The sequence below is a fragment of the Protomyctophum bolini genome (genome assembly GCF_963924005.1).
Source record: "Protomyctophum bolini genome assembly, chromosome: 17".
Lineage (NCBI taxonomy): Eukaryota > Metazoa > Chordata > Actinopteri > Myctophiformes > Myctophidae > Protomyctophum > Protomyctophum bolini.
This window is the reverse complement of record NC_137878.1, coordinates 7,803,899-7,830,044: the sequence shown is the minus strand read 5'-3', so window position 1 is coordinate 7,830,044 and position 26,146 is coordinate 7,803,899. Positions and strand designations below refer to the sequence as shown.

At 43.1% G+C, this 26,146-nt stretch overlaps 2 protein-coding genes across 3 annotated transcripts; both read left to right on the top strand.

Annotated features, from left to right (window-relative positions):
* The first annotated feature begins 751 nt into the window (after positions 1-751).
* Positions 752-15,195, top strand: nfe2l3 (nfe2 like bZIP transcription factor 3). 2 transcript variants are annotated; one of them, XM_080787406.1, is made up of 5 exons: positions 752-1,397; positions 3,413-3,484; positions 10,590-10,697; positions 10,966-11,446; positions 12,458-15,195. In XM_080787406.1, the coding sequence occupies exons 1-5, from the start codon at positions 891-893 to the stop codon at positions 13,252-13,254; spliced, it is 1,965 nt and encodes a 654-aa protein (XP_080643532.1). In that variant the 5' UTR covers positions 752-890; the 3' UTR covers positions 13,255-15,195. The 2 variants fall into 2 exon arrangements, with proteins under 2 accessions (XP_080643532.1, XP_080643533.1); XM_080787407.1 differs by having other exon boundaries at positions 752-1,401; positions 3,417-3,484.
* A 950-nt stretch (positions 15,196-16,145) lies between these two features.
* cbx3a (chromobox homolog 3a (HP1 gamma homolog, Drosophila)) lies at positions 16,146-20,824 on the top strand. The gene is made up of 5 exons (XM_080787772.1): positions 16,146-16,315; positions 17,561-17,739; positions 18,041-18,197; positions 18,284-18,378; positions 20,286-20,824. Exons 2-5 carry the CDS (start codon positions 17,567-17,569, stop codon positions 20,410-20,412), a joined length of 552 nt encoding a protein of 183 aa, XP_080643898.1. The 5' UTR covers positions 16,146-16,315; positions 17,561-17,566; the 3' UTR covers positions 20,413-20,824.
* Positions 20,825-26,146: the final 5,322 nt, after the last annotated feature.

The following is a 26,146-nucleotide window of genomic DNA, read 5'->3' as shown; positions in this document are numbered from 1 at the left end:
TCTACAAGCTCACAGCGCGTCGTAAAGGCGAAGCGTTGTGAGCTTGTAGTCCTGCTATTTTGGGCACGCGACACGAACGTACGACGGAGAATATGCTATAACTGTCGTTCCGGGTCGTTAGCCAATCACAGCGCTAGTGCGGCCTTCCATTCTATGGGATCTAGACTCCACCAATAGTCATCTCTACACAACAACAGCTAACATCAACTTCCTCTTGGCAAATAATACAAAGTAGTCACTGTTTTAGAGGTAAGAGGTTTCAAAGCGTAGTTAACATAAACATTACCACTTTCACCAGGACAGGTGTAGGTGATACTATCAGTATAGTTATTAATATTAGTTTTTGTTTTTGTTACAACCAGCAGACCCCCAAATCTTCCACGGCAACAGAGTTTTGATTGGACGAGGAAAGCAGCCAGACAGTTGTTTTTAATGGAAACCACCGGCATTTAACCCCTGGCCTGCCAAAATTCCGCACCACCCCAAACAAGGAAATCGGTTAACAACAAGGGGATGATTTGAACCTATTATACTTATACGTGATTATAAGATTGGTCTAAAACGAGAGTTTCAGTAAAAGGTATCTATAACGACGTTATAAAGTCAGTTAGTTTGGTTAGTTGCTGTATAGCTGCATATATATACTGCAGTAGTTTGCTGATGTTGCTGCTCGACAACCAATCTGTCAATCACAGCGCCTTGTCCGTCCCTCCGGGCCATGGGATCGTTACTATAGCCCAACAGTTTTTGCCGGCTCGGGCGGACCTCTTTGTCTGACAGGGGAACGCATGCTCTTTTGTTAGTCTTTTTCTTTGTTCAGACGGGGAAAAGGGGGTCGGTTGAGGGATAACAATTTCTCATCCGTCGTAATTCTCAAGAGCATATAGAAAATGCAAATCGCGAAAAAATATCTCACAGAAGGTCTGATCCAGTTCACGATCTTACTCAGTTTGATTGGAGTTCGCGTGGATGTCGATAGCTACTTGAACGGCTATTTCACGCCTCACGAGATTAACTTGGGACCCAGCTCAGCCTACATCCAGACCCCCTATCACAGTCTGAGAGACAACCAAGATGGATACAGCGTCCACCCCAAGTGTCCCGAATTGGACTATTTCTTCGCCAGTCGCCGGCTACTGGACGAGGTTCGGACACTTGGGTCCTCCCCGCGGTTCCCCACTCGGCTGAACGCTTGGCTGGTCCACCAGGTGCCTGACACTGACAGGACCGGGACCGATGACCCTTCGGACAACAGTAATGGGATTGACACCGTCCCCGGGTTGGACAGCACCACCACCGGGGAACATGACGGTCAGCACCTGCCTGACAGTGGACAAGAGGAGTGCCAAACAACAAGGCCTTGCTCCACCGGAGCCTGTGAGGAGGATCTGCAAGAGGCAAGTGTTTGCAGTGATAATTGGTGATCTAATGTGCAACATTCTTCACACTGTAAAGAAAGTTCCTTCACTAAACTTAAACAACCACCACGTACAGGCCCACTGGAGCTATTATGCATAAACTACTACATGTGGCATTTAATTCCCCCCCCCCCTATATGATCATGATGCCAGCCAGAGCTGTTGTTAGCTATGTGTTGTTAGCTAGCTAATGCCAATCTATGAAGTTATGCAATGATTGGCCATTCCATTCCACAAATCACTTAAATATTCCATACACAACTTCGTGCTAAACTTCGGATGTGCATTCACATTTCAACTTGTCAAGGGCTACCAGTACCGTGTCTCTGGGAGATTTAAACCTATTAAGTGGTGATGGTGTGACTAATTTGCAACGTGTACTTTAAATTGAACATTGCAGTACTGCTGATACTGTGTTTGTTTATTGTGTTTATTGTACTGTGTTATTTAGCTTAACCCAGTCTTACTGATTCAATGCACATCTTTGTAAGTCTCCCAACTGAATGTCCAGTGCACCTGTTAACCTCCATTGTTTAACAAGCCATTGTAATAGGCTACCTTCCCCACAAGTCAGAACCGTTTGAATTATTACTTTTCTCCCAGATTAAGTCATATTAGGCTTTAGGCTACTTCCTCATCTGCAACGAGTCAATTATTCTCTGTGAGTCAACTCAACACTATATTCACTTGGTGCCCACACTGTTACTGTTTACATTTACATCAACCAGTCACCGCTTTGGATTGGATTTCCTTATTCGCTGCAAAGACCTACATTGCATTTTTAGGACTGAAATTGTACCCCTGGTTGATTGTCATACTCATACAATGTCGATCTTCATGCAATCGTTCATAAAGCCCACCTCTGATTCCCCATAGTGAGCCAGTCTTACTGGTTCACGGGAGAGACAGCTGCTACATATAGGCTCTACAGTATGTGATCCCAGAGGCCTGTCCTGACTCTGTAACTGTATCCCTCTTGTCTGGCTGCACCACCAGCTGCAGGGCTGTAGTAGAGAGGTGGAGAAGTGAGGCTTAGTCACACACCCTGTTTGCTTATACAAAAGCAGTGGACCACACTCGCACCAGCCCTGCAAGGAACGTCCTGGTGACGGAGATCATGTTGACATTATGTTTGATTCTTCACCTGCTCTTTCTACATTTCGTGTAAGGTTTTTAAAAGAGCTGACTACAGTTGCACTTGCGGATTATCAGAGCCATTTTGGCCTGGACGAGCATCTTCATCAGAAGTCTACAAGTCCAAACATGGAGCCTGCTTAGAACTTTCCCTAGCCTAGCATCAACATTATGTCAACACAGCAGGCGCTCCCCTTGACTGCTCTCATATAGCTCCATAGCTTATGTAATTGGGGCAGTGAATTTAGTAATGTGAAGAACATTCTGTCCTTGTGCAGGCCACATTTTATGCTGCAGTAGGGTGACTTGACTATAGGGTCTTGTTGCTGTTAAGCACGTAAGCTCTTCCTATATGATTAGCCTTATGACACTGAGACTTAAAGAGGACCAAAGGCCTAGTTTTATGTGTTATGTTCTCATATTCCCCACTCACACATTCCAAATGCAAAGTGTGCTGGCACACAACACACACACACACACACACACACACACACACACACACAAGTCCTTGAGTTCATGTATCAGGAGCCCATGACCTGACCACAGTTGACCGCCAGATAATAGCAGTTGTGTCTGACAGTGAGTTAAGCTGGGCTGGGCTCAGCTTCCTTGAGCAGTCACAACCACTGCTCATTTACAACACACTCTCTGCGCCAGAACAGACTATGGATTGTTGTCTCAGACATCCAATAAAAAAAAAAAAGAATGCTGGATTGGGCTCACTAAGCCAGAAATACAATGATCTGCATTAAATTGCTTGCAAACAAACCAATAGACATGTTTCTCTTTTCTTTGTCATGCTGTTTGTCAACTGTGTCTTAAGATTTACCTTCTGCATCTTCATGTCTTTGCACCACTAGGAAGATGACACCAAAGAGGAGGAGGCCATTGCACTCAGTCAGCTGACACAGAGTTCTACACTGGAACAAGAGGTGAGCATCCTCGGTACAGATTTTACACCCAGCAATGTTTTCACTAATATTTAGTCCAAAAATACAAAATCGGTTTGAAACAAAAGCTGAAAAACATAGATTTCATTACATTTCTTCAAAGATGGAAAACAAACCAATAGCTCACAACCTGTAAGCTTGTAGATCACCAAGTTGAATGTGGTTAATAATGGCCTGGGCGGCTGACATAGCTGTCTGGGGACCTATAGGCTGGTAATCCAGCCTGACAGTGTGTTGCGGGTTCGACCTTTGCTTCGTGTCACCCCCCCCATCTCGCTCCACATTTCCTGTCAGCCTAATTTAAATCTATCAATACAGGCAGAAATCACCCATACATTGGCTGCATAATTGCCGATACAGGTAATGGGAGGGGGGGAAAAATCAAATAACCGATAAATCAGTCTGACTCTAGTATCAATATTGTCACACTTGTGTGCTGATCAAAGTACTTTAATGTCCAAAGTGTTATCAAACAGGTTCTCCGGAACTTTTAGCATGAATGGCGTGTTTCCCATTAGATTTACAAATGTCATCTTCACACACAAATGTGAAATGCTTTGACAGAGAGACGAGGTTTATCATACATTTTACATCAACATTGTGCCTTCTAATGACATCACTAGCCCAATCATTGATACACAAACATAATCAAATGCTTAGAGCCTTTACCCAAAATGTAAAATGCCAGTGGAGACCTCGACTATCGGGTTAGGGTTAGGGCTATCTTGTCTTATCTTACCCCTTAATGGTTTAAATAGCCGATCTACAAGCTCACAATGTGTCGATGTAGATCGGTTAGTTGAATAATTTTAAAATGTTTTCCAAAATAGTAAAAAGAAAAAAGACAAATGGTTTTCGGGGTAAGAGATACGGTAGTCAGTCTAGACATAGTCAAAAGGGGCTTTGACTGTATACCCTGATAGCTGACTGACTTCTCCAAAGTGAGTGACCCCCACAGCCACAATGCGACAAGTTCCGACAACGCTCTGGCACTACCGAAAATATAGAACAAACATGGGAGAAGTCTCATTCTACTACTCTGCCACCAAAATGCCCTGACCCGACACCATCCATTTATAAAATGTGAATCACTCTGGTTTCTTTCAAAGCTAGCCTGAAAAACTATCTATCAGGGAAACCACAGGGGAGCTAAATGCAATTTCCCATAGAAAAGAGGTGCCATTCACTGCTGACGTTTTCCCCTTTTCTCCTTTGTACATATAGTGTTTTTTTACCAGCTGCTATGCAATAGCAAGCTGAGTCTATAATCGATGTGCAGTGTGAATCTATTTTTGCGTCCGAGCATAGACATGGTAACGCCCCGCCGGCCTCTGATTGGCCTACCGACACTGCCCGTCTTGACTGTCCTCCCTCCGAGGTGGATATAGCTAATTAGCTATGCTGGATAGTCAGGTGTGATCATGTGAGGTTACTCCGTGGTGGGAAATAATACAAGTACGGTATGATACAAGAGAACTGTAACTTGTAACTTTTATTTTTGTAGAAGAGGCAAACCAATATTGTTTGCTTTGACGGTGTAATATGATTTGATTTGGGTGTGTTTGTGTTGATTATTGTGTCATTTATTTGTATGTGTAAACTTGAAACATTATTGTACTGTAAAAAGGTCTCTTTTCCCTTCATCTTTATCCTTTTCAGTATAATAGTATTAGTTTACTATAATTAGATTTATACACGATAATCAACACTAACGCTTTATTTAGAACACGCCCAAATCAAATCATAGTACAACGTTCGTGTTCAATCAATCTTTCAATCAAAGCAAACGATATTAGTTTGCCTCTTCTAGCGCGTGCCAAACTGTAATTCTCTTCATTATGTCCCACCACGGAGTAACCTCGCATCTAAAAATTTGACCCGTGCAGGAGTCCAATTTTCGATACCCGCCCGTTACCCGTGATTTATATAAAACTCGAAACCAGATCCGTCCCGCCCGTCAAAAAAATGGACCCTTTACCTGCCCCGTTACCAGTTCGTATCACAGGCACCGATGGCTATCATTGACTTTATTTCATCCAACACCGCGTGTGGTGTGGTCATGGTGGTGGTGGGGGGCGGCGGCAGTGCCTTGCACACGGAACGGAAGACATGTAGTTGACTGAAGCTACTGCTGCTTATTATCACAACATAAAGTTATATCATGATTTCGACCTAAATGGCATATTGGCATAATATATCAACAAGGAGAGGATGATAAAAAAAAAAGATTAGCCTGATGAGTCGACCGTCTTGATCCAAGGCCTGTTTCAAACACGCTCATCACTCATCAGGCTAATCTTTTGAACTTTATTTACACTTAGAGACACAGTGACGCATTAGGCCAACATTACCTGGGTTAGCTTTACATCTTGTGTTGAATGTTGGCATTATAATCCCTTGGTGTTTCATCAGCGCGAGCGAACGAACATATAGGCTACAGGAGTACAGCCTGCAGCCTGGTGATAAAAAAACATGTGAAATGCTACGATAAGGAAGCAAGGATTCGGCCGTGATGTCACTGCTGTGAGACTGCTGTCTCCGCTGTTGAGAAAACCCCCAGGTCAGCTGCTGTTTATGACATCGTGCAGTGCGGGTCCACTGATTTAAAAAATGTCACCCACCCGTGTTGCGTTCCACCCATACCCGTTAATTTATAAAGGTATATTGTCCCGCCCGTTCCCACCCGTCAAACTCGGGTACCCACGGGGTATCCACGGGTATCCGACCCGTTGCAGGACTCTGCTCTGAGGTGAGGACCGTCAAGACGGGCAGTACTGTCGGTAGGCCAATCAGAGGCAGGCGGGGCGTTACCATGTCTTAAAAACGCAAATCTTAAAAACGCAACGAAACAAGCTAAGAAACATTGTAACTACCATGACCAAATCAGCTAAAAGAAACTTCATCAATGATAAAGCAGAGGAAAACAAAAACAATCCAAAGCTACTAAACAAGGGTTACAAACCTCGAACGACACCCTCGACAATCTTGTTCTAGCCAACTACTTAAACAACATCTTTACAACCATTGCAACAACGCTGGTTAACAAACTACCCTCCCACTCTGGGCGTTTTGGTGTAGATCACATCAAAGACTTCTACAAAAACCTAGGTGTTTGTAAAGATGATTTTAAACTGGAAATGGTAACAACTGAGGCAACAACCCTTCAACCCCACAAGGCCACTGGCCATGACAATATTTCCTCCAAATTTCTCAGACTCTGCCATCTCTATAGCTCCAATCATCACCCACATAATAAACCTCTCCATCAAACGGGGACAAGATTTCAAACTGGTCAAAGTAACCCCCCCCTGTACAAGAAAAGGAGCAAATTAAACCCCGGAAACTACCACCCTATTTCTATTCTTAGCTCCATCTCGAAAGTGATGGAAAGAATAGTCTATGAACAGGTTGAAAAGTATCTTGCCACAAAATAAAAATGTACGAATTCCAATCCGGCTTCAGAACATCCCACTCCACTGACGCATGCCTCCTCTATTTGAGTGACAAGGCAGATGGCTTCTTGATTAGAGTGGGTGACAGTATTATCACACGAAAAGATGAAATTACCTACCTAGGTTCCATCCTGGAGGCAAATCTTTCCGGTGATAAAATGGCCACCAATGTAATCAAAAAGGTCAACCAAAGAACAAGATTCCTATACAGGATCTCCTCGTACAAGGTTTCTTCGACTATGCATGCACCTCTTGGTACCACAGCACCTCGACGGCCCTTAAAACAAGGCTCCAGACTTCCCAAAACAAACTGGTCAGGCTTCTATTTGGCCTCTCTACCCCCGAACCCCTGCCCACTTTGACTGGCTGGAATGGCTCAGGGTTGACGACCAAGTACAGAATCTTGCAATGGGTCTGGGTCCACAAGATTCGATACGCTACCAAGATACCCATGTACCTGTCTAAATACTTCCTTATTAATGTCAATGAGGTCCACACCCACAACACCAGAGGGAGCTCAAAACAAACCATGTGCAACCCAGATTCGGCACAAACGAGGGACTGAATTAATTTAGCTCCTATGCCACCAAAATATGGAACGCCCTACCAACAGTCATTAAGACATGCAAATCCCGAGCTCTCAAAGGGCACCTACGGACCTTCGAAACGGGCCCCGTAAAATCTGAATCTATATGGAAGTGTATATTTGTACGTCTCTAAATGTTTTGATGAATTGGAAACGGTGGGCCCTATTGTAAACGAGTGTTAACAGTTTTTGTATTGAGTTGTGCTTGAAATGTCTTGTAATTCTGCAAACTCTTAATAAATACATCAATCAATCACTCAATCAATCAATCAATCAATCAATCGATGACATGGATTATTGTGTTATTTGCAGAGCGTGTGAGCGGGGGGGGGGGGGGGGGGAATGCCACTCCTCTCCCCAGGGGGCTGTTGTCACGCTCGCTATCTGCTCATGTTGATCCCACTCCTCCTCCTCCCCCCCACTCCGTAGATCACTGTGATTGAAAAGAATAATTCAAAATTAATTTTGTATTGTCCGAAACATGCAGAAAACAAGTGTCCAGTGGTGTAGTGGTGAGGTTTTTTTTGGTACCAAGGGCCGTTTTAATGCGTGCACGGCTGCACGCACGCAACCTACAACAACAACCGACAACTCGCAGCTGACAGTGAGTCAACTCATGACGAGACCAGCATTAGAAAATATCTTCTTAATGAACTTAAAATTGATTAATATTATAGTTTAGTTTAGTGTTGTATAAATAGTAGGAAACTTTAGGAATCTCAAGGAATGCCTTGAATTTAAAGGTGTAGGGCAGGCCATAATACGAAGAAAAACATAACACACTGCACAATTGTGGGAAAGGTTAAACGAAAACTCTAACTCTAGTCTTGATTGCATTTGCATTGAGTTTATGTTCTGGTTTCAAATAATATGTAGAGTGATTTTAGCTTTTTTTGCCATTTTTGTATTTTGTTCAGGTAAAGAAAAGCTGCATAGGCTATTATAGTATTCTTAAGTAGCAATAACATACAAATATATTCTGTCAAGAAAAGGTTAATAATCACATGTTCTATTAAAACGCGATTATTTCTTGCTGATGGAAACGGCTGTTGTTTCATGATGATTCATTCATCTTAAGAGAAACACACAGCCTAGTAAATAAATAATAAATGGGTTAATTTCACTTTGCACAGCATGTTACTTACAGGTAGTTTACTTTACTTCAGGCAGCTCGCCTAGTAGCTAGTTGGTCATCCACTGTCACTGCGTCTGCTGATGGAGGTGTAGGAGGCGCGGCTGCAGTAGCATAACTAAAAAGTTTGCTTTGAAGGAATCTTTTCCTAAGCTGCGTTCAGACCATATATATATATATATATTTGCCTCTGTTCGTCCCGTTTGTATCGCACCAGGTCGTGCCGCGCCTGTTCGCGCAATTCTCGTCTTTCCATTGACTTTGTGAGTAATGGAGTAAACGTAATCAACTGTGTTGCCTTCATGCAGTGTATGAGGACGTTCATGGTAAACAAATGATTTGTTTTGGGTACTCGTACTTGACACGGTGTGAATCTGGGGGGGAGGTGTCGGCCGGGGGGGCCAGCTAGAAACCGGTTATCCATCCATCTTCAACCGCTTATCCGTAGTCGGGTCGCAGGGGCAACAGCTCCACCAGAGAGCTCCAGACTTCCCTCTCCAGAGCAACATTACTGACTTCCTCCTGGGGGATGTTCCAAGGCCAGTGAGTCGATGTAATCCCTCCATCTGCGCCTTGGTCTGCCCGGCCGGGGTCTCCTCCCAGTCGGACGTGCATCGAGGACCTCCCTAGGGAGACGCCCGAGAGGCTTCTGAACCAGATGCCCGAACCACCTAAGCTGGCTCCTTTCCAGGCGAAGGAGCCAGCGGCTCTACTCCGAGTCTCCCGCCTGACTGAACTTCTCACCCTTTCTCTAAGGGAGATGCCAGCCACCCGTTGGAGAAAACTTATTTTGGCCGCTTGTATTCGCGACCTTATGCTGATAGCAATTGACCAAAGGATTTTTGGGTACAGTGCGTCTATGTGGGGGGACGCGTTCTAGCTTGTACGTGCGTGCACCGTTCCGTTCCGTTCCTGCGCGTGCATGACGCCACTCTTTGTGTCTGTTTGCGACTCAAACGCTATGGGCCCTTACGGAAGCATCGCAGGTCTAAAATCCAAGTTGATGTTCAATGCCATTTGTTTCCAAGCTATATTGTAGTACAGTCAACAGTAGCCTGCTAATAGGCTGCTTATTATTAAGTCTACATTGACATTATCAATCATCATTTTTCATCCAGCGTGTCTTTTGAGTTCAATGTTCAAAACGATAAAATAACCATATCTCATATGGCTTCTCTAAAGCCACTTTTCTTGGCCAGTGGGAGTGGGACGTATTGGGCTACTACTACTCGTGTCTCTCTTTGTTTAGCCTACAAATAATCGCGGAGATTGCATCGATGAGTCATATTTATTTTTCAGCATATTGGGAACAAAGGGGCTGTGTTCAAAAGAAACACAGTCATCCACTCTGTTCAACCATTAAGCACAGTCAGCTGTCTCGTGTCATCTTTAAATCTTTAAAAGAGTGAGAGAATTTCTTATAATTGTGTAGACTACATGAGGGAACGTTAAACGATTAAGCAGATAAACACAGTGAGTGTCCGCTTCTACAACAACATTACAAGGGAGAAGGGACATTCAAATATAAAGTTGACGTGCAGCAGAGATATATATATCATTAGAGGCAGATGTCCATACTCTTTGAACACAAGCTAGATGATTTCAGGAGGAGAAGAGAGTCCCATCTCTCAGGAGAGAGTAGGAGATGGAGAGAAGGTACCGTCCCGAAATTCATGTTTGGTTTTTTTACCCGCCCCGCCCGCCCCATGGTAATTTCTCTGACATCTTTACTCGTCCGCCCGTCCCGCGATTCAACCCGCGACTACATTATTCAATCAAAAAGAAACGGCACATGATGATGATGTGAAAGTTGTCATTTTTCAGATTCAGTTTCTTCTCTCATTGAAAAGTATATTTTTGTTTAAAAAAAAAAAAAGAATTGCTTTGTCAATGTGTTGTGTTTTGCGTTTTTTTCAGAGCCTTCTGGATAGCACTGCTACCCTGTCTGACCTGGTGCATCCTCATCCCATTGACATTGACCAGCAATGGAGCAATTTCCTCGCACTGCCCGTCACCGACTTAGATGTAAGTTCTCCAAGTATATCTTATTTGGTAATGTCAGATTGTCTAAATGTGGCTGCACTGAACACCAATGCGATTTACTGTTTTTTTTACCGATGTTGTTTAAAGAGATGCTAATCTGTTTACCATTACTATTAAAGATGCCAACAGTCTTACCATTGTTTACCTGATATCCCAGTTTCTTTGAGGCAATTTCTAGTTTTGATCAATTTGCATTTCTCTCTCGTAACTGTGCTTTGTCCAGTAAAATGAATTCTGATCTCCCATTTAGGACCTGGACCCACTGGTCATGGAGCGACTCTCTGACCTGGGCTCGGACATCGGCGGTGCCATCAGCCAGGACGTCAGCCTGCGCGACGCCATGGTGACCAGGGCCGGACTCTACGGAGCCATGCCTACGGAGAGGCCCGAAGGCGGCAGGCTGGCAGCCCAGCGCCTGCCGCCGCCGCCGTTCTTCAGACTGGAGTCCGCGAACGCCTCTCACTCGCCGTCGTCGGGGCTGGGCCTGGGCAGCGGCGTGCTTCCCTTCGCCTCGGTGTGCAACGCGACGAGGAACGTGTCGTCGTCGTCCCACCACGGCACTCTGGACGGCTGTCTGGACGAGGCGGTGTTCGAGCAGATCAACCTGCTGGGCCTGGAGGGCCTGGACACCATGGAGAGCCTGGGGAGCATCGACCCCCGCGTCCTAGAGGACCTGGACTCTGACTCCGGACTGTCGCTGGAGAGCAGCTCTCAGGGTCCGGCCTCCCCAGGTCAGTTGGAACATTCTGTAGTTGGTGTAACCCTAGAGATGAACGTCCTCTTCTTTCTTTGACCTTTATTTGTTCGGGAAAGTCAGTTGAGAGCAAAGCTCTCTTTTCCAATGGCGCCCTGATTACAGTAAACATAACATGCAATTTAAACACAAATACAGATAATAAACCATTCAAAGTGAGCAAGTACAGCTAGATCTCAGATAAAAAAAAAGTATTTTAAATCGTTCAAGTGAAATCCAGTTATTCAGTTTTAAAATTGACAAATTCCATATGTGAGGCGCATAGTAATGAACCCTCAATGTGTATCTGTAGCTTCCACAGTATATAGTGAAAGTAACCGGTCTAGAGATCTGACTATTTTCACTGTTTTTTGTACACCACCATTATACAATGAAGTATAATACACGGTTAATAAAACGAAACAAATTTAGAGAATTATTAATTCACTTTTTGGGCCGATTTGTTGATTTATAAACTTATTTAACCCATTCTGGACGGGAACCCCTTTTGGCAATTATGTTATGCTTTAGCTATTGAAAAATAGCTACGAGCTTGTATAGGTCTGCTATTTTTGAAAAATCGAAGAACGACTGACATAGAAACATAGGCTTTTTCAGAAAACTGTCAGGATGTAGAAGACATTTTAGAATCTGATCTCGGGTCAGAATGGGTTAAAAAAAATATATATATAAATTTGGTAAGTGAAGCCCATCGCACACCGTCTGCGGCGCGGCGCCTTGCCGCGCGGCGCCGCCTGGAAAATAGAACTGTGTTCTATCGGCGCGCCGGGCGTCGCGACGCGGCGGACAGAGCTGGTGTGCGTTACGTTCATTGAAAATAATGGAGGCGGCTGTGTCGACGCAGCCGGTGTGTGGTGGGCTTAAGTCGGTTATTTGTTAGATATCGCTTTTGATATATTTTTGGTTAATTGCCCAGCCTATATTCTGGAGTCAGACGTGTAATTGTACTTAGATTTGACGTCTCATATTGAACTCTTCCCTCGCCCAGGTACCTTGGAGGAGGTGTCGTCGTCGTCGTCGTCGTCCAGCTCATACTGCGGCGACGAGGGCGGGGCGACGGGCTACAGCAGCGAGGCGGACTCCCTCCCCGCCAAGGGCGTCTTCGCCGAGTACACCACGGAGTGGTCGCCCGTGGACCTGAGCGAGAGCGTGTGGCACGACCACAGCTACTCCTCCCCCGCGTTCCTCCACCAGCCGTCGGCGCACATGTTCTCCCACAAGGGCATCAAGGAGGAGCCCCTGAGCGAGGACGAGGAGGACCAGAGCGCGACGGAGGAGGACCGGGAGATGAGCCGCGACGAGATGCGCGCGCGCTCCATGTGCATCCCCTTCTCGGCGCTGCAGATCGTCAACATGCCCGTGGAGGAGTTCCTGGAGGTGCTGGAGGGCCACGGCTTCTCGTCGGCGCAGGTGACCCTCCTCAGGGACATCCGGCGGCGCGGGAAGAACAAGCTGGCGGCGCAGAACTGCCGCAAGCGCAAGCTCGACGCCATCTCGGGGCTCCAGGAGGAGGTGGCGAGGCTCCACGCGCAGCGGGACAGGCTGCTCCGGGAGAAGCAGCTCACCACCAAGACGATGGGCGCCGTGGGCCAGCAGATACAGCAGCTCACCAGGGACGTGCTGTCCCGGCTCCGGGACGAGTCGGGACAGGCCCTGGGCTCGGAGAGGTACACCCTGCAGTGCGGGGCTAACGGGAGGGTTGTGGTTCAGCCCATAAGGAAACCTACGGTTGTCTCCTCGACGGTAGGAAGTAAAACGGACAAGAGGAAGAAGGACAAAAAGTGAAAGCAGCGTTGGGGCCTGCTGGGACATGGGTGTTTTGTAGATTTTTTTTTTCCTTTTGCATATTTGTGAAATCACTTGCCTGGCTCTGGTTTTTGGGGGATTTCCTTTTCCTTGAAAGTTTGGGGATTCAACTCTGTTGGCGAGCCCAAAAGGGCCAATAACTGAAACGATATATAAACTCAACGTATCTGTAAATACATCTCCTTGGTTGGGAAAAAAAAAAGTAGCTTACACACTGGACAGTTATATTTTGCGTATGGTTGTACATGGGCTATTTGGTTACTTGTGTGGGGGGTATGGGTGATACACAAGTGATGACTATACCGGTGTCCTCGTCATCGCCTACAACTTTTACACTGTTGACCGAGGAGACAGCCACATTGTGTAAAGGTCACCATAGCTAACTGGTAAACCATATGAACCCTATAGTGTCCCTGGTTTGGGGCAAACGTTCTGCAAAAATAGCAGATATACATCGTGTTCAATCACAACGTGACCTGTTGTGAGCTTGTGGATCAGCCATTTTCTGCGAAGAGATTTGTTGTTGGAGGGGGGGGGGGGGGGGGGGGGTCATGTATTGAACCCTGGGGGACCCCGGCAAACAATGTACCATATACAATATAGGGTTGAATTAACAGAACAAAATGGAGGTTCAGATGTGGTTCACTCTCGAATACAATAATGTGTTTTTGTGGAAACAACAAACCTAATATCTGTAATCAGTTGGCACAGTCCTGTCTCTCTCTATGAGATGCAGAGCAACTGTTAGAAAGTCTGAAAAGGTAATAATAATTCATTCTTAGATAGTCAAAAGGGCAGCATCAATGCATTCTGCTTATAAGAGCAAAATGTAACTTGTACTGTATGTGACAAACATTTAGATAATCATTTCACACTTGTGATGAAAGTAGAGATCAAAAGTAGTAGACATGTAAAAAGTATGCCCCTATTTCTCGTCAAATGTGACTTACAACAAAATACCAATGACAAATCTCAAAAGGCCTTAAGTTAAATTTGTATGAGTATTTTAATTATTGTGTGTATCAGAGATACACAGTTGTGCATTTGTTATGATGTCTTATTTTTTTAAGTGGCTACCTTTTTATGTGTTATTTAAATTTAAAGCACAGTTAATTTGAAGCACAGTGAATTTTTGCTTACGCCCCTTCTTTTGAAGTACTTTTGTTTGCGTTGCGGGGGCAAACTTTACTCATTTTGCCTCACCCACAATTTATGTCGTGGTATGCTTTGGACAGAGTTGACGGAATACAATTTTTATTTCTTGCCATTGCATTTGTTCATATGGGAGTTGAGGGAACTTGGAGGCTACTACAAAACACAGTACTTCACAACAGATATTGTCACTTAAATGTACCAAAATCACTTCTGTGTGGAAACACCTGTATGTGAGGCGATACAATCAACAACTCTATTAGTAAAAAAGAAGAAATGTTGTATAATAGTTCAATTTTCAGCATATGAATAGAATAAGTTGAACAATATGTCTGGAAGCTGAAAAGGAAAAAAAATGTTACTTGTTTAAAAATTAAGATTTCAAGATTGTGGGTACGTTTACCCACATGCAGTTTGTGTGTTTGTGTGTATTTGCGAGCGAGTGTGAGATATTGGAGAAAAACACACTAAATATACTAATATTTTTAGTGTGGTCCTTGAGGTAGTTTTATTGAGTCCTAATAAATTTATATTTATTTTTTTCTTTTTCTTTTCTTTTTTGTTTGACCAAATTCTTTCATTACCTTTTTTTTTCCTTTCTTCCCTGAGCTGGAAATGAGTGATTTTCTTTTGTTTGTTTTGTTTGTCAGATTTTTTTTACTTCAGTATGCATGGTGATTGATACATGTAGAAATGAGTTCTCTGAAGAAAGTTGTGTTCTTGCGCACATTCATTCTTTCTGATTAAAAGAACTAAAGGAAAAATGAAGCCATCATTATTGTGTGTGTGTGTGTGTTACTGGAGTGAAGAATACCACATACAAATCCTAAATGGCAATACAAAATGTTATGGGACTGTCACTGCACAATGCACATCTGTAAACTAATTTTTGTTACAGTTAAATACGAGGATATTTTGATGGTCTGGGCCTTCACCCAGCATGGGTATTTGGGAGAGAGGGAGCCGGGAGGGCTAAAGACAGTTGTGGTCAAGATTCCAGAAGTTTAAAATAATGCTTATCCTGCTATATATATATCCTTTTTTCGGATTGGTGGATGAAGGTCAGACGGTTGGTCGAGCAAGAGAGAGGTTGCAGATTTTGCACTGGGAGTGGGTCACTGGGATGTATTATGGATGTATTTCGTATTATGGACTTTGGGGGGCAGTAGTTAGCCGAAAGTCGTCCAGCCACTGCAGCCAGCCGGAAATAACCAAAGGAGCCAGGGTTGCAAGATTGTGTGAGAAACAACTAAGCAATCAGGTCTATGAAAACAAGCCCAGACGAAGCAAGCAATTCGCCCTTGTAAATACATATATAAACGCATTAGAGCTATGGACCAGAGCTTATATATTATATATGCTTGATTGAAGTATTTATAACAGTTTATTACAGTACATTTCAAGCACAACTCAATACAAACACAGTGAGGGTCCACCTTGTTCAATTCATCATAGGATAGCATTTGAAAATCTTGGAGATTCCCCCCCCCCCCCTTTTACGTGGAATATTAAACCTTTTTATTAACACAAATCTTGTATGGGGGTTCCTCATGGCATAACATGTTTTCAGATGAGGGTCCGCAGCATAGACCGCAGACAAATGTATATTTACAATATTTAAAACAAGCCCAAAGTCGCTTATAATACGCGGACATGGCAACACTGAAAGAAGCATTCCTTATTGTTTTCGCTTTCACGGCACCCGTAGAAAATAGTTAAGTTAGGTTTCATTTGGCGCGTACGTGCAATCAGAGCAGAGAACGCATACAGTAGTAGGCGAGTCTTCTCCATTCCTTTCCCGATTCCACGCGTTTCTACAAAGTCAACACAGTCACACTGACTCACACACAACAGATTTGTACCTTCTGCATTTGTGCAAGTAAACAAGGTATGTATGTGAATTCTTCTCGTGCCCATGTCTTTTCTTTGAGTAGAGTAACATGCGAGCACACGGCAAGGCCACAAAACAACTTAAAGGCATACTTGTAAAGTTTCGAGCTACCGCCAACGGACAATGCATTGTGTGCAGAGTTGCTAAGTTGCATGCTAGCGAATGTTTAAACGGGCGGTTGTTCTTTTTTCTTGCAAAATGCATGCGTATTTTGAACAAAAAGTGCATGACCAAGATGCGCGTAAGTAGTAGTCGACTATGGCTTTTATTCCCCCACGTGAAGCAAAAACCCACGACGTTAATATAACTTTTATTGATTTTGTTACACGCCTGCGATGTTTACAGTAGCGATCTGCAGAAGGACTTGCATCAAGATGGGGGGCCAGGGCGACGCGTTGCGTTGTGGCTGAGCTTGCAGATCTGCTATTTTAGGGTGCACGAAACTGCACGCAAAGACCCGGCACAATTCAGACATTAGTGCGTGTTAACGGCAAACAACAAGCCAACGTATGATTCTGTCGGAGACACGTGAACTATTGCAGTGAATTTTAGTTTCACCAATTTACAGCCTGCTGGGTGAAACGTGAGCATACATTTAAATGTCCCTAATCTAGGCCCGCGTCTGGTAGCTAACGGCTAATGCTAGCAAGCGGTGAAGCGGCCCATTTTTAAAAAAACTGGCCCATCCTGCCCGATAACTCCATGGTCCTGCCCCACGCTACAAAAAGCTGAATTCTTTCAAGATTGTCCCTTTTTTGTGCTCTTAAGTTATGTAGTTGTAGTATATGTTGATAATTAAAGAAGAGCTTTTGCTAGAATCACTGCTGCTTTTCCTTAAAAGGAGCTAAACATGCACTGCTTTAGCTTTTAAATCATCTTTGATCCTCGACCCCCCTTTATTACATTAAATAATTGACTATTAGGAAGGAAGGCTATCGTTTTCCATATTACCTGGGTTTTTAGTTAATTTTAAATAATATATGCATCATTAAGGGCAGCAGTAACACCTGGTGGAGACAGATGGTTTCCCTTAGTTTTGTTTGATAACTATCTGTCTAGATATGATGACAAATAACAGGCAACGGTGAACTAAAAATAGAGGAACTAAAAATAGAGGAACTAATTAATTAAAATGTTGCAAATATAACAAGTAATGTGCGACATAGTCGCCATGATATCCTAATTGTGCATTTTATTCTAGTTTTATTGCACTTTCAAATTCCGAGTTCTCTCCTGTTTTAGTGCAATATGGGCAAAAAGCAGAAGACAACGGGAGGAGCAAAGACGAAGGAGGCAACTTCTCCGGCGACTGCGACGACGACTACTGTAGTGCCTGAAGAATTCGTTGTGGAGAGGGTGATTGACCAGCGCATTGTCAATGGAAAAGTGCAGTTCTTCCTCAAGTGGAAAGGATTTACAGAGTGAGTTCACTGCGCCCCCTGAGCTGGACGTTTTTCCCTCGTGCATGTGAATACTGTTTATGCCATGTCCTTCTTGCAAATTAAGTGGTGCAGATGTTTAAGGGCCGATTCATACTACGAAATGATTTCGGCTCGTCAGAAAATTTCAGTAGCACCGAAGAGCCGAGTTTAGGACGGTACCCGCCCCCCCGTTGTTGTTTACGAACTCTCCAAAGTCTCTGGGGACCACCTGGAACCCCCTCAAGGACCGCTGGTTGAGAGAACCACTGGTTTATGCCATCATTGTTGCCGTTTCCTTCAGGGCGGACAACACCTGGGAGCCAGAGGAGAATCTGGATTGCCCCGAGCTGATATCGGCATTTCTTGAAGCACAGAAGAATGTGTCGGAGAAGCCGGCAACCGCCAAAAGAAAGTCCTCAACAGAGGATCCTGAGACGGACGCTAAGAAGAAGGATGTGGTGAGTTTCATAAAACACTCAACCGCACAAGCTTTTCCTGAGACATGGCCATTTATTGTGTAATAAATGTCCTTTTCTTCTCGCAGGTTGAGAAGCCCCGTGGATTTGCCAGAAACCTAGATCCAGAGAGGATCATCGGTGCAACAGACAGCAGCGGCGAGTTGATGTTTTTGATGAAGTGGTGAGTCATAAATAAGCAAGTCGTCCACACACACTTCGGTAGACTCCATGTTACTGGGTGGAGAAGTTGCATCATTCTTCCATCTTTAATTTGCTGCGTTTGCCGTCACACTGTGCTGTATCAACCGCAAAAAGGAAACGGAGCAGGGAACTTGTGCTCTGTCAGTTTAAGGGCCCGTGACGTAGATGTCTGTCATGGTACTTAGTACGCCCATGTGCCCAAATTAGTGATATCAAATACAGGACGATAGCCAAAATAGCCGTCGGGTGTCGGCAGTTGTGAGGCTGCATTAATAATTAGTTCTAAAAGCATGTCTTTTTTTTATGGGGATCACTATTGATATGCCAGCTAGCTGTCTGATTTTAATAGTAGACGCATATATGTCCGTGGAGGTGCAGCGCAAATTTAATGGCAGCGTACGAGGTTCACATGCTCAAAAATAACAGATGTGTGCAAGTTATCGACACGGAATGGTATGTACGGTATGGTACATGATGTACGCTTGTAGATCTGTTTATTTTAAGCATGCGCCGCCACGCAACGTTATGACGACGCATGCGATGCATGAGCCTTCATGTGAGAGAGTTTATTTCAACTCGTGTCCCCTCCTTTTTACTGTCATAAAATTGTGTGTGTGTGTGTGTGGGCACGCGCACATGGGGGGAGAGACCCGATATATTTATATGGGAGAGACGCAGAGACAGAAATATTTAAAATCATCCTGTCTCGCTCTAGTGCACGGCCGCACATATAGAGAAAGAGCAAATGTTAAATAAACTACACAGGTGGTCCCAAATTATTAATTGATTACATCACTAACTAGGTCAACTCAATTAGCTGCAGCGGATCTGTTCTGACTTGAAGCTCAATACTAACTGACCACCTTCAAGTTTAAACCATAAGAAATGGAAATGCCCGCCGATTTGATGCGCTGAAATAACATATCTAATCGGGTCAAGGTGCACACATAAAAGAAAAGTCATTTTTATCGGGGATACCTTGTTGTAGGCTATACGTCTCTGTGAATTGTATGCATCAGCAGCAAGCACATTATTGTTCAAACACCTGCTCCTTTGTTCATCTGTTGCTCTTATTTGGCTAATAAAGTAATTAATAAGAATGAATGCAATAGCAAGTTGTTGCTGTGTTCTCTTCTCTCCATGTGTGACTGAAGGTTGAGCCCAAAAATTGTAGACAGTGATTTCCCCTCATGTTCTTTTTCCCTCCATCGTAAAATGACCTTTTTTCACTATTTGGTTCGCTTAAAATGTCCACGTGTCATTTGTTTACATATTTGGTACGCTTTACAAAGTCCTGTGTGAACACCAAACTTGGTCCTTGATCCGGACCTTCTAAGCGAACTTTGGGTGTGAAAGCGCCCCAAGTCAGGTGCGCTTTAAAGCGAACTGAAACCCCCGTTTGGCGAACTAGAATGCGGATCAAACAATCAGACTTCGCTGCAGTATTCCTTTTATCACAGTAAAGTATTCTCGTGTGAATGCGACCGTAGGTGCCCGTTTTTCTGTGTAAAGCAATGTTGGGCAATAGACGGCCTGTGGGCCAGAACCAGCCTGCCAGCAATTATATCTGGCCCGGCGGAGGGAAGCAGATTTGTCAGATAAATCGCCCCGTCATTCATATTTATTCCCCGACCTTCAAATATGGAACAAAGTGCATTCCGTATAAGTTCTAGGGCTGGGTGCAATAACCGCAATATCGCCATACCGCCGGTACGTAACGCATCGGGTTCATTACCGCGGTAAAAAGAAATCCCATACCGCCCCAGCCCTAATAAGTTAATTACGGGAAACGTCTTTTAGTATCCAAATACGTGACTATTTCGTATTTGTGCCGGTAACCCCGGCACTGTTTGGAGTGGAAACTTTGAATTATTTTCTGCCCTACAGGAAGGACTCTGATGAAGCAGACTTAGTTCCAGCCCGAGAGGCCAACACCCGCTGCCCTCAAGTGGTTATCTCGTTCTATGAAGAGAGACTGACATGGCACTCATGTCCCGAAGATGAAGCTCACTAGTTACTAGTTACCCCCCACCTCTCCTCTTATTTTCCTCATGACTGACAATTTCAGTTCCTTCATGTCTCGTTCTGTATGTTCATGGGGGTTTCAAAATGTATGTTTCTAGTTTGTGTCGGGCACAAACTTGTTATCTTGGAAGAACCAATGGTAATGGTTGCATTACACACTGAATTGAACTACTTTGCTTATTACATGTGTTATGATGTTTCTTTTTTTTTATAATAAACTTGTTTTTATTTCATTCTTGTAATAGTTTTTGATATGAAAAGCAGCATATGTTCCCTCTCGCTTGTCCTTTTTGGTTCCCATTTTACAACTGATCATTTTAAATACATTATGGGATGTATATTTTATTTCCCTTTCAAGGTATTTTGCACTTGGTCAAATATAATAAATGTATATGATGGCTGGTTGGCTTGGTCCTCTGTGTCATACTGCCTAGCTTGTAGCATCTAAGAAACGTATGATCTCCAAACTGGAGGTCAACAAATCCCTCCCCTCAAAAATGAAATGTGCACAAATAGTTGTGACTACTCAGGGCTAGAGCTAAAAGCTCACCGTCTACTTTGTTTGTTTTGGTGTCCGCTTGGGGGTGTGATAGTATGTTTGCCTATTATGGCATGCCTGCTATAGAGCGTCGCAGTCCCACCCCTTTCATGACGACGCCAGGCCAAGGAAATGATTACCAATGCATTTTTCCCATAGACATTTCAAATGGTATTTATTTAAAGACTGTTACGCCCGCGGACAAAGCCAACTCGAGTCGTGACAACTCATGACAACAAATGCAATATTTTGGACCAAACAAATAATTACAAAGAAGAAAAACAACAGTCTTGTAACCTGCCGTTTTTTTTTCTTTTTTCTAATTATTTGTTCGGCCCAAAAAATGGTGTCGTGACAAATCATGACAAGAGTTGGCTTTGTCCGCGGCTTAAACTTCTTTAAATAAATACTTTTTGAAATGTCTGAGGAAAATGAGCGGAGAATCCTTTCCTCGTCCCTGGTAGGGGGTGGGACTGCGACGCTCTATAGGCACAGTATAGGGATGCTTTTGTCCATGTTGGTAAAATGTTAAGCTCACAAAAATAACTATCCAGGACTGGGTGACTATTCTAGTCTCTAGACCTCGGAATTCAGTTGTTATAGCAGTAGGCAACGAGGCATTAAACAGATACAGGTAAGAGTATACAACAATGTGTAAAATACATTTTCTGCATGTGGCCAAAAGTTGATGTAATAGTCAATCTTTAGTTGATTTGAATCATACAGGCATACGTGATACTAAGTATCGTGTAAATTCTTTCACTAGAAAAATGGGCATAATGTGTTTTTTTTCTCCATATCCTTTCTAGTTAAAACAGATCTCGGGGAGAGTACAGTGCAGCATCCATGGAACAGTTTTGGGACGGTGCCTTAAGAGGGCAGTTACTGTAGGTATGATAGACACCATACAGTAGATAATACCAGCTAGCTTCCATGCACAACTGGAATATTTCCTCTAGTCTGTGCTGGTGATTGAAACTGATGTTTTGGTTACTGGTCGACCTCTTCACCTCTAGTCTAGGCCAGTGTTAGGCAAAAGGCGGCCCGTGGGCCAGAACTGGCCCGCCAGAGATATCTAGCCCAGCAAATCATTCAGTAAATGGTTTACAATGTGTGACAGTCTTGCATATAGGCTAGTATTATACTCAAAGGCTCTGGGACCCCCAGGTTTCATTGAAGGGCTTCGAGGGGGGGTCCCCAGTTAAATTACAGATAGTTTGGAACTGAATTGATCCTAAAAGGTCTACTACAAGAGTGTATTACAGATCTTGAAGTTACAGATGTGGGTTTGTATGGGCATATCAAAATGGGGTTCCTTGAATTTCAAAACTTTTGAGAACCCCTGGGCCATAATGTCCAAATAGGGAATTACCCCCACCTGAAGAATTCCATGTTCAGAGTGAACTGATTGATTTATTGATTGATTACTTTATTAGTAAAAAAAAAAGTCAGGCTAAAAGGACAACACAAAAAAGTCCTGGGACTTATTTCCATGATAACAGGAAGCTGTTTCATACAGTTTATCTCCGTATCTAATTGACCTTGAGTTCCTATCCTATACTATCATGAAAGAGTACTTATCTCATTTCGAAAGGAAGTCTGTCTCTCTCCAGATGTTCTGTTTGAATGAACTAAATATGCTCTTTGTACAACATTCAAGGATATGGCCAGCACAAAATGATTACCTCACACGTTTATATCTGCACCTGTAACATTCCATTACACACGCAGTTCTATCAGTGTGCAGTTATACCACACAAATCTTTATTAACTTTCGCACCAACTGCATTTGCATATTAAGAAGAAGTCAAAGTTTAAAAACAATGCCCCGAGTCAAAACGTACTTGCCGACCCCTGGTCTAGGCTATTACGTGCCCCTTGTTTGAAATAATCCTCAAATCAATGCAACATAGTTATCAGTTATGTCATTTGTCACAGTACGCAACAGCTTATGGTTCACAAATGTACAGGATATCTGTGAGGTCTATCTGCTTATGTATGTATGCAGTCAAGATAGATGGATTCCGCATTCATACACCAATGTGGTGTATTATGAATCATATAGCATATTCATAACTACCTGGTTAGTCATAATTGTACATGTAACTTTAACTCTGTATTTCTCCCTGATCTCACTCCAGTGTCTCACCAAAGTGCCTTAAACTGAAGTCTATTTGCATATCAATTGTTCCACAGGCAGGAAGCCAATCTCGGGGTGAAAGACAGTCAGTCCAAATTGTAGGTTTCACCCTTTGACTTCTCAAGATAATTCTTGGGGAGTGATCTTTGATCTGATATTATCTTTAGGGACTCTTTGAACATCTTCAGGATGCTTTCAATATAGACCACCTGAGGTTTTGGCCTTCCTGTTTGACTGATAAGTGACAGAGCCATTCTTTAGGGTAGGAGGTGACAGTTTGTCATTTTATCACTTACTTACTTAGTAAGGTACTTACACACACACACACACACACACACACACACACAGGGACAAAGGTGACACCCACTGCATGTTATAGATGTATAAAGCGATGGGAGTCATGGGACACAGAAGAGTTGGGGAGAGATTTGTTGGAGTTAGAATTGAGGGAGAAACGTAACCACCAGGCTACCTGCCTGAAGGGGATCGAAGGCCTCAAAATGCTGTAACTGTGTGGAACGGATGCTTGTAACCTGATGTACTATGGGAGATGCCTTGTTGGAATAAAAGAAGGACTTTGCCTGGGAATCGCAACTAATTTCGTGCTATACATTAGGAAAATAAGGTAATAATCCACAGACCCCTGTAGGAAAAGATACAACACCCACACTTGTTGATTTTCTAGGGCCACGTATTGGCCATAATCAAGTACCACCACCTCTGGTGATACTGGTGCATAAACCATGGGCACTTTCCATCTCTTGAATTACACCCATGACAAAGGGGCTTTGTATGCAAATAAGCAGACCATAGGCTTCCCAGAATTTGCAACTTGATGACAGCAGACTATAAGAAATATAAATGTGATAAGCAATAGTTTGTTTAGTTTTAGAGTGTCTGACCTATGGCTCAGATTTGTTTTAAAGACCTCAAAGGAAACGGGTGAGGTCATCTTCGTGATGTCCATTCATCACTTGATAAATCTGTGATTCATTCATTTTGTAGTTATATTAGAGTGGAAATAGGTGGTGCAGATAAGTTGTCCACTGTTGGAGTTCATTTTTCAGGGCTGATCACAATACAATTGAGAAAGTCACAACATGCCATGTCATATCATATTTCAATTTATTTAATAATTTTCCTTGAGTGTGTGTGTGTGTGTGTGTGTGTGTGTGTGTGTGTGTGTGTGTAGGTAGCTTGAACATTCAACTGGGAATATTACGGTCCTATACTGGTTTCGTGGTGTATTTAAGCTACGCCCTGCTCTAATGCATGTAGAAAAAAACAAACAAACATGTGTTGTCATTATAATATTGCCATTGTTAAATCATGTCATTTTCTGGAACTTATTAACTGAACGTATTGTATAAACTTAAAGCAGAGCTGGAGGCCATGCTCAGAGCCATAAGGCAAATGTATTTGTATTTGCTATTGTGCTACCCATGTCAAATTATCCTTTTTTACCTTGGTATTGTTGATGATGATAATAATAATAAGGATCATTTAGTTGAAAAGTAAGGTAATTCTAGAAAGAGCATGATTTATTAATTCTTTCCTCTTGTCTAATCACCAATCACTAATCTAATCACTAGTAATCACCTCTTCCAGTCAGGTGATTGCAATCGTGCGCAGGTGGGCATGATGATAGCCGATACGCAGAAAAGGAGCACTGGCGAAACAGGCGTGTTTTGTTTGGCAGTTGGCTAAGTTAAGTTGTAGTAAGCGGGTTTTTTAAAACTCTGTAGCAATCCAAAGCTTTTTAGACATTTTACTCTGCTGTTTTGCAGTAGGCCTAGTTCACATACTAGTTTTAACCGGGGAGCTCGGCATTGGGAAACACCCCATCAGCTGCAAACACACACAAACGGTTTTCCCGTTCGAGTCCAAAGAAGGTAAGTAGGCCTATGCTGACAGGTGTTGTGATTTACGAAGGAGAACAAAAACTAAACTGCAAAGCTATCGAATGTAGGCTACATGTAGGCTACTGTTTACAATATAAAGTTTCTTGGCATAGTTTGTGGTGCTTTTGAAGGTCGAGGCATAATTGATAAGGTATATATATTCTGACTAGCCTTCACATGACGCTCGTATTATTCGTGACAGTCAGGCCCTATTGTTTTTCTGAAGTGAGCTTATAATTATTATTTTGTTGGGCCATAATGGGTCGTACGTGGTTTCAATCGAATGTTCACGCACGAGTATATAGTGGCAAATAAATAGGTGGACAAAATCAATGATGTAGAAATTGGCTGGCCAAACTTTAAATAACAGGCTTTATATTGGAGGACATCCACTGAAACGTAACTGTTTTCCTAATCTGTAGTTCTCATGTAATTAAGGTCCTAAAATGTGGATTGATTTACCCCCCATCAACCCTACAATTTTGGACATATGTTCCATCATTAGTTTTGTATAAGTCTTTGTCTTTCTGTGGAGTTGGTTCCTGCAGTGAACGGTTTGTGCTTATTGATTAGTTTGGTCTGTGGAGGACAAATTATTTTATTACATTACATATTTACATTGCATTACATTATCTAGGCCTACTCTAGTAGATCATTCCAGGATGCTAACGAGTCACACCCATCACATCCTGGAATGTCAATAACTTTAGTTGACATCCATAATGCCTTTTATCAATTAGCTGATTGAGGGATGCTTTTAATTCATTTTTAAATCATAACAAAGTAGAGTAGATTTCTGAAGTCGATGTAAGGCTGTATTATCCTTGCAATGTGCCACCAGAGGCTTTCATACAGTTGACATACTACTACTACTAGTGCTGCCTGTTTGAGTCCATGTAAAGGTGTTTATGATCAGGCTACAGATTGTCCCCATCACACACTGAACCGAAAAGATGTGTGCTATTGCATCTTTCTGAAGGTGTTGTTGGTTATATTCTAATACTCTATTGATGGCAACCCTTTAAAAATAAAATCTATTGCTGGTGGTTGACATTTTTGCCACACTAAACTGCGCTTGCTGGCCATTTCTGGTGCAGGCGTAAAGGGGACTTTATTATGCAAGTGAGGAATATAGTTCCTGAAT

What these genes read in the sequence shown, in the direction of transcription:
- nfe2l3 (XM_080787406.1), top strand. Translation starts at nt 891, where the DNA reads ATGCAAATCGCGAAAAAATATCTCACAGAAGGTCTGATCCAGTTCACG. An exon ending in GTTCTACACTGGAACAAGAG is followed by an intron (nt 3,485 to 10,589) that starts GTGAGCATCCTC and finishes CGTTTTTTTCAG; the next exon opens with AGCCTTCTGGATAGCACTGC. An exon ending in TCAGGGTCCGGCCTCCCCAG is followed by an intron (nt 11,447 to 12,457) that starts GTCAGTTGGAAC and finishes TCCCTCGCCCAG; the next exon opens with GTACCTTGGAGGAGGTGTCG.
- cbx3a (XM_080787772.1), top strand. Translation starts at nt 17,567, where the DNA reads ATGGGCAAAAAGCAGAAGACAACGGGAGGAGCAAAGACGAAGGAGGCA. An exon ending in AAGTGGAAAGGATTTACAGA is followed by an intron (nt 17,740 to 18,040) that starts GTGAGTTCACTG and finishes CGTTTCCTTCAG; the next exon opens with GGCGGACAACACCTGGGAGC. An exon ending in TTGATGTTTTTGATGAAGTG is followed by an intron (nt 18,379 to 20,285) that starts GTGAGTCATAAA and finishes TCTGCCCTACAG; the next exon opens with GAAGGACTCTGATGAAGCAG.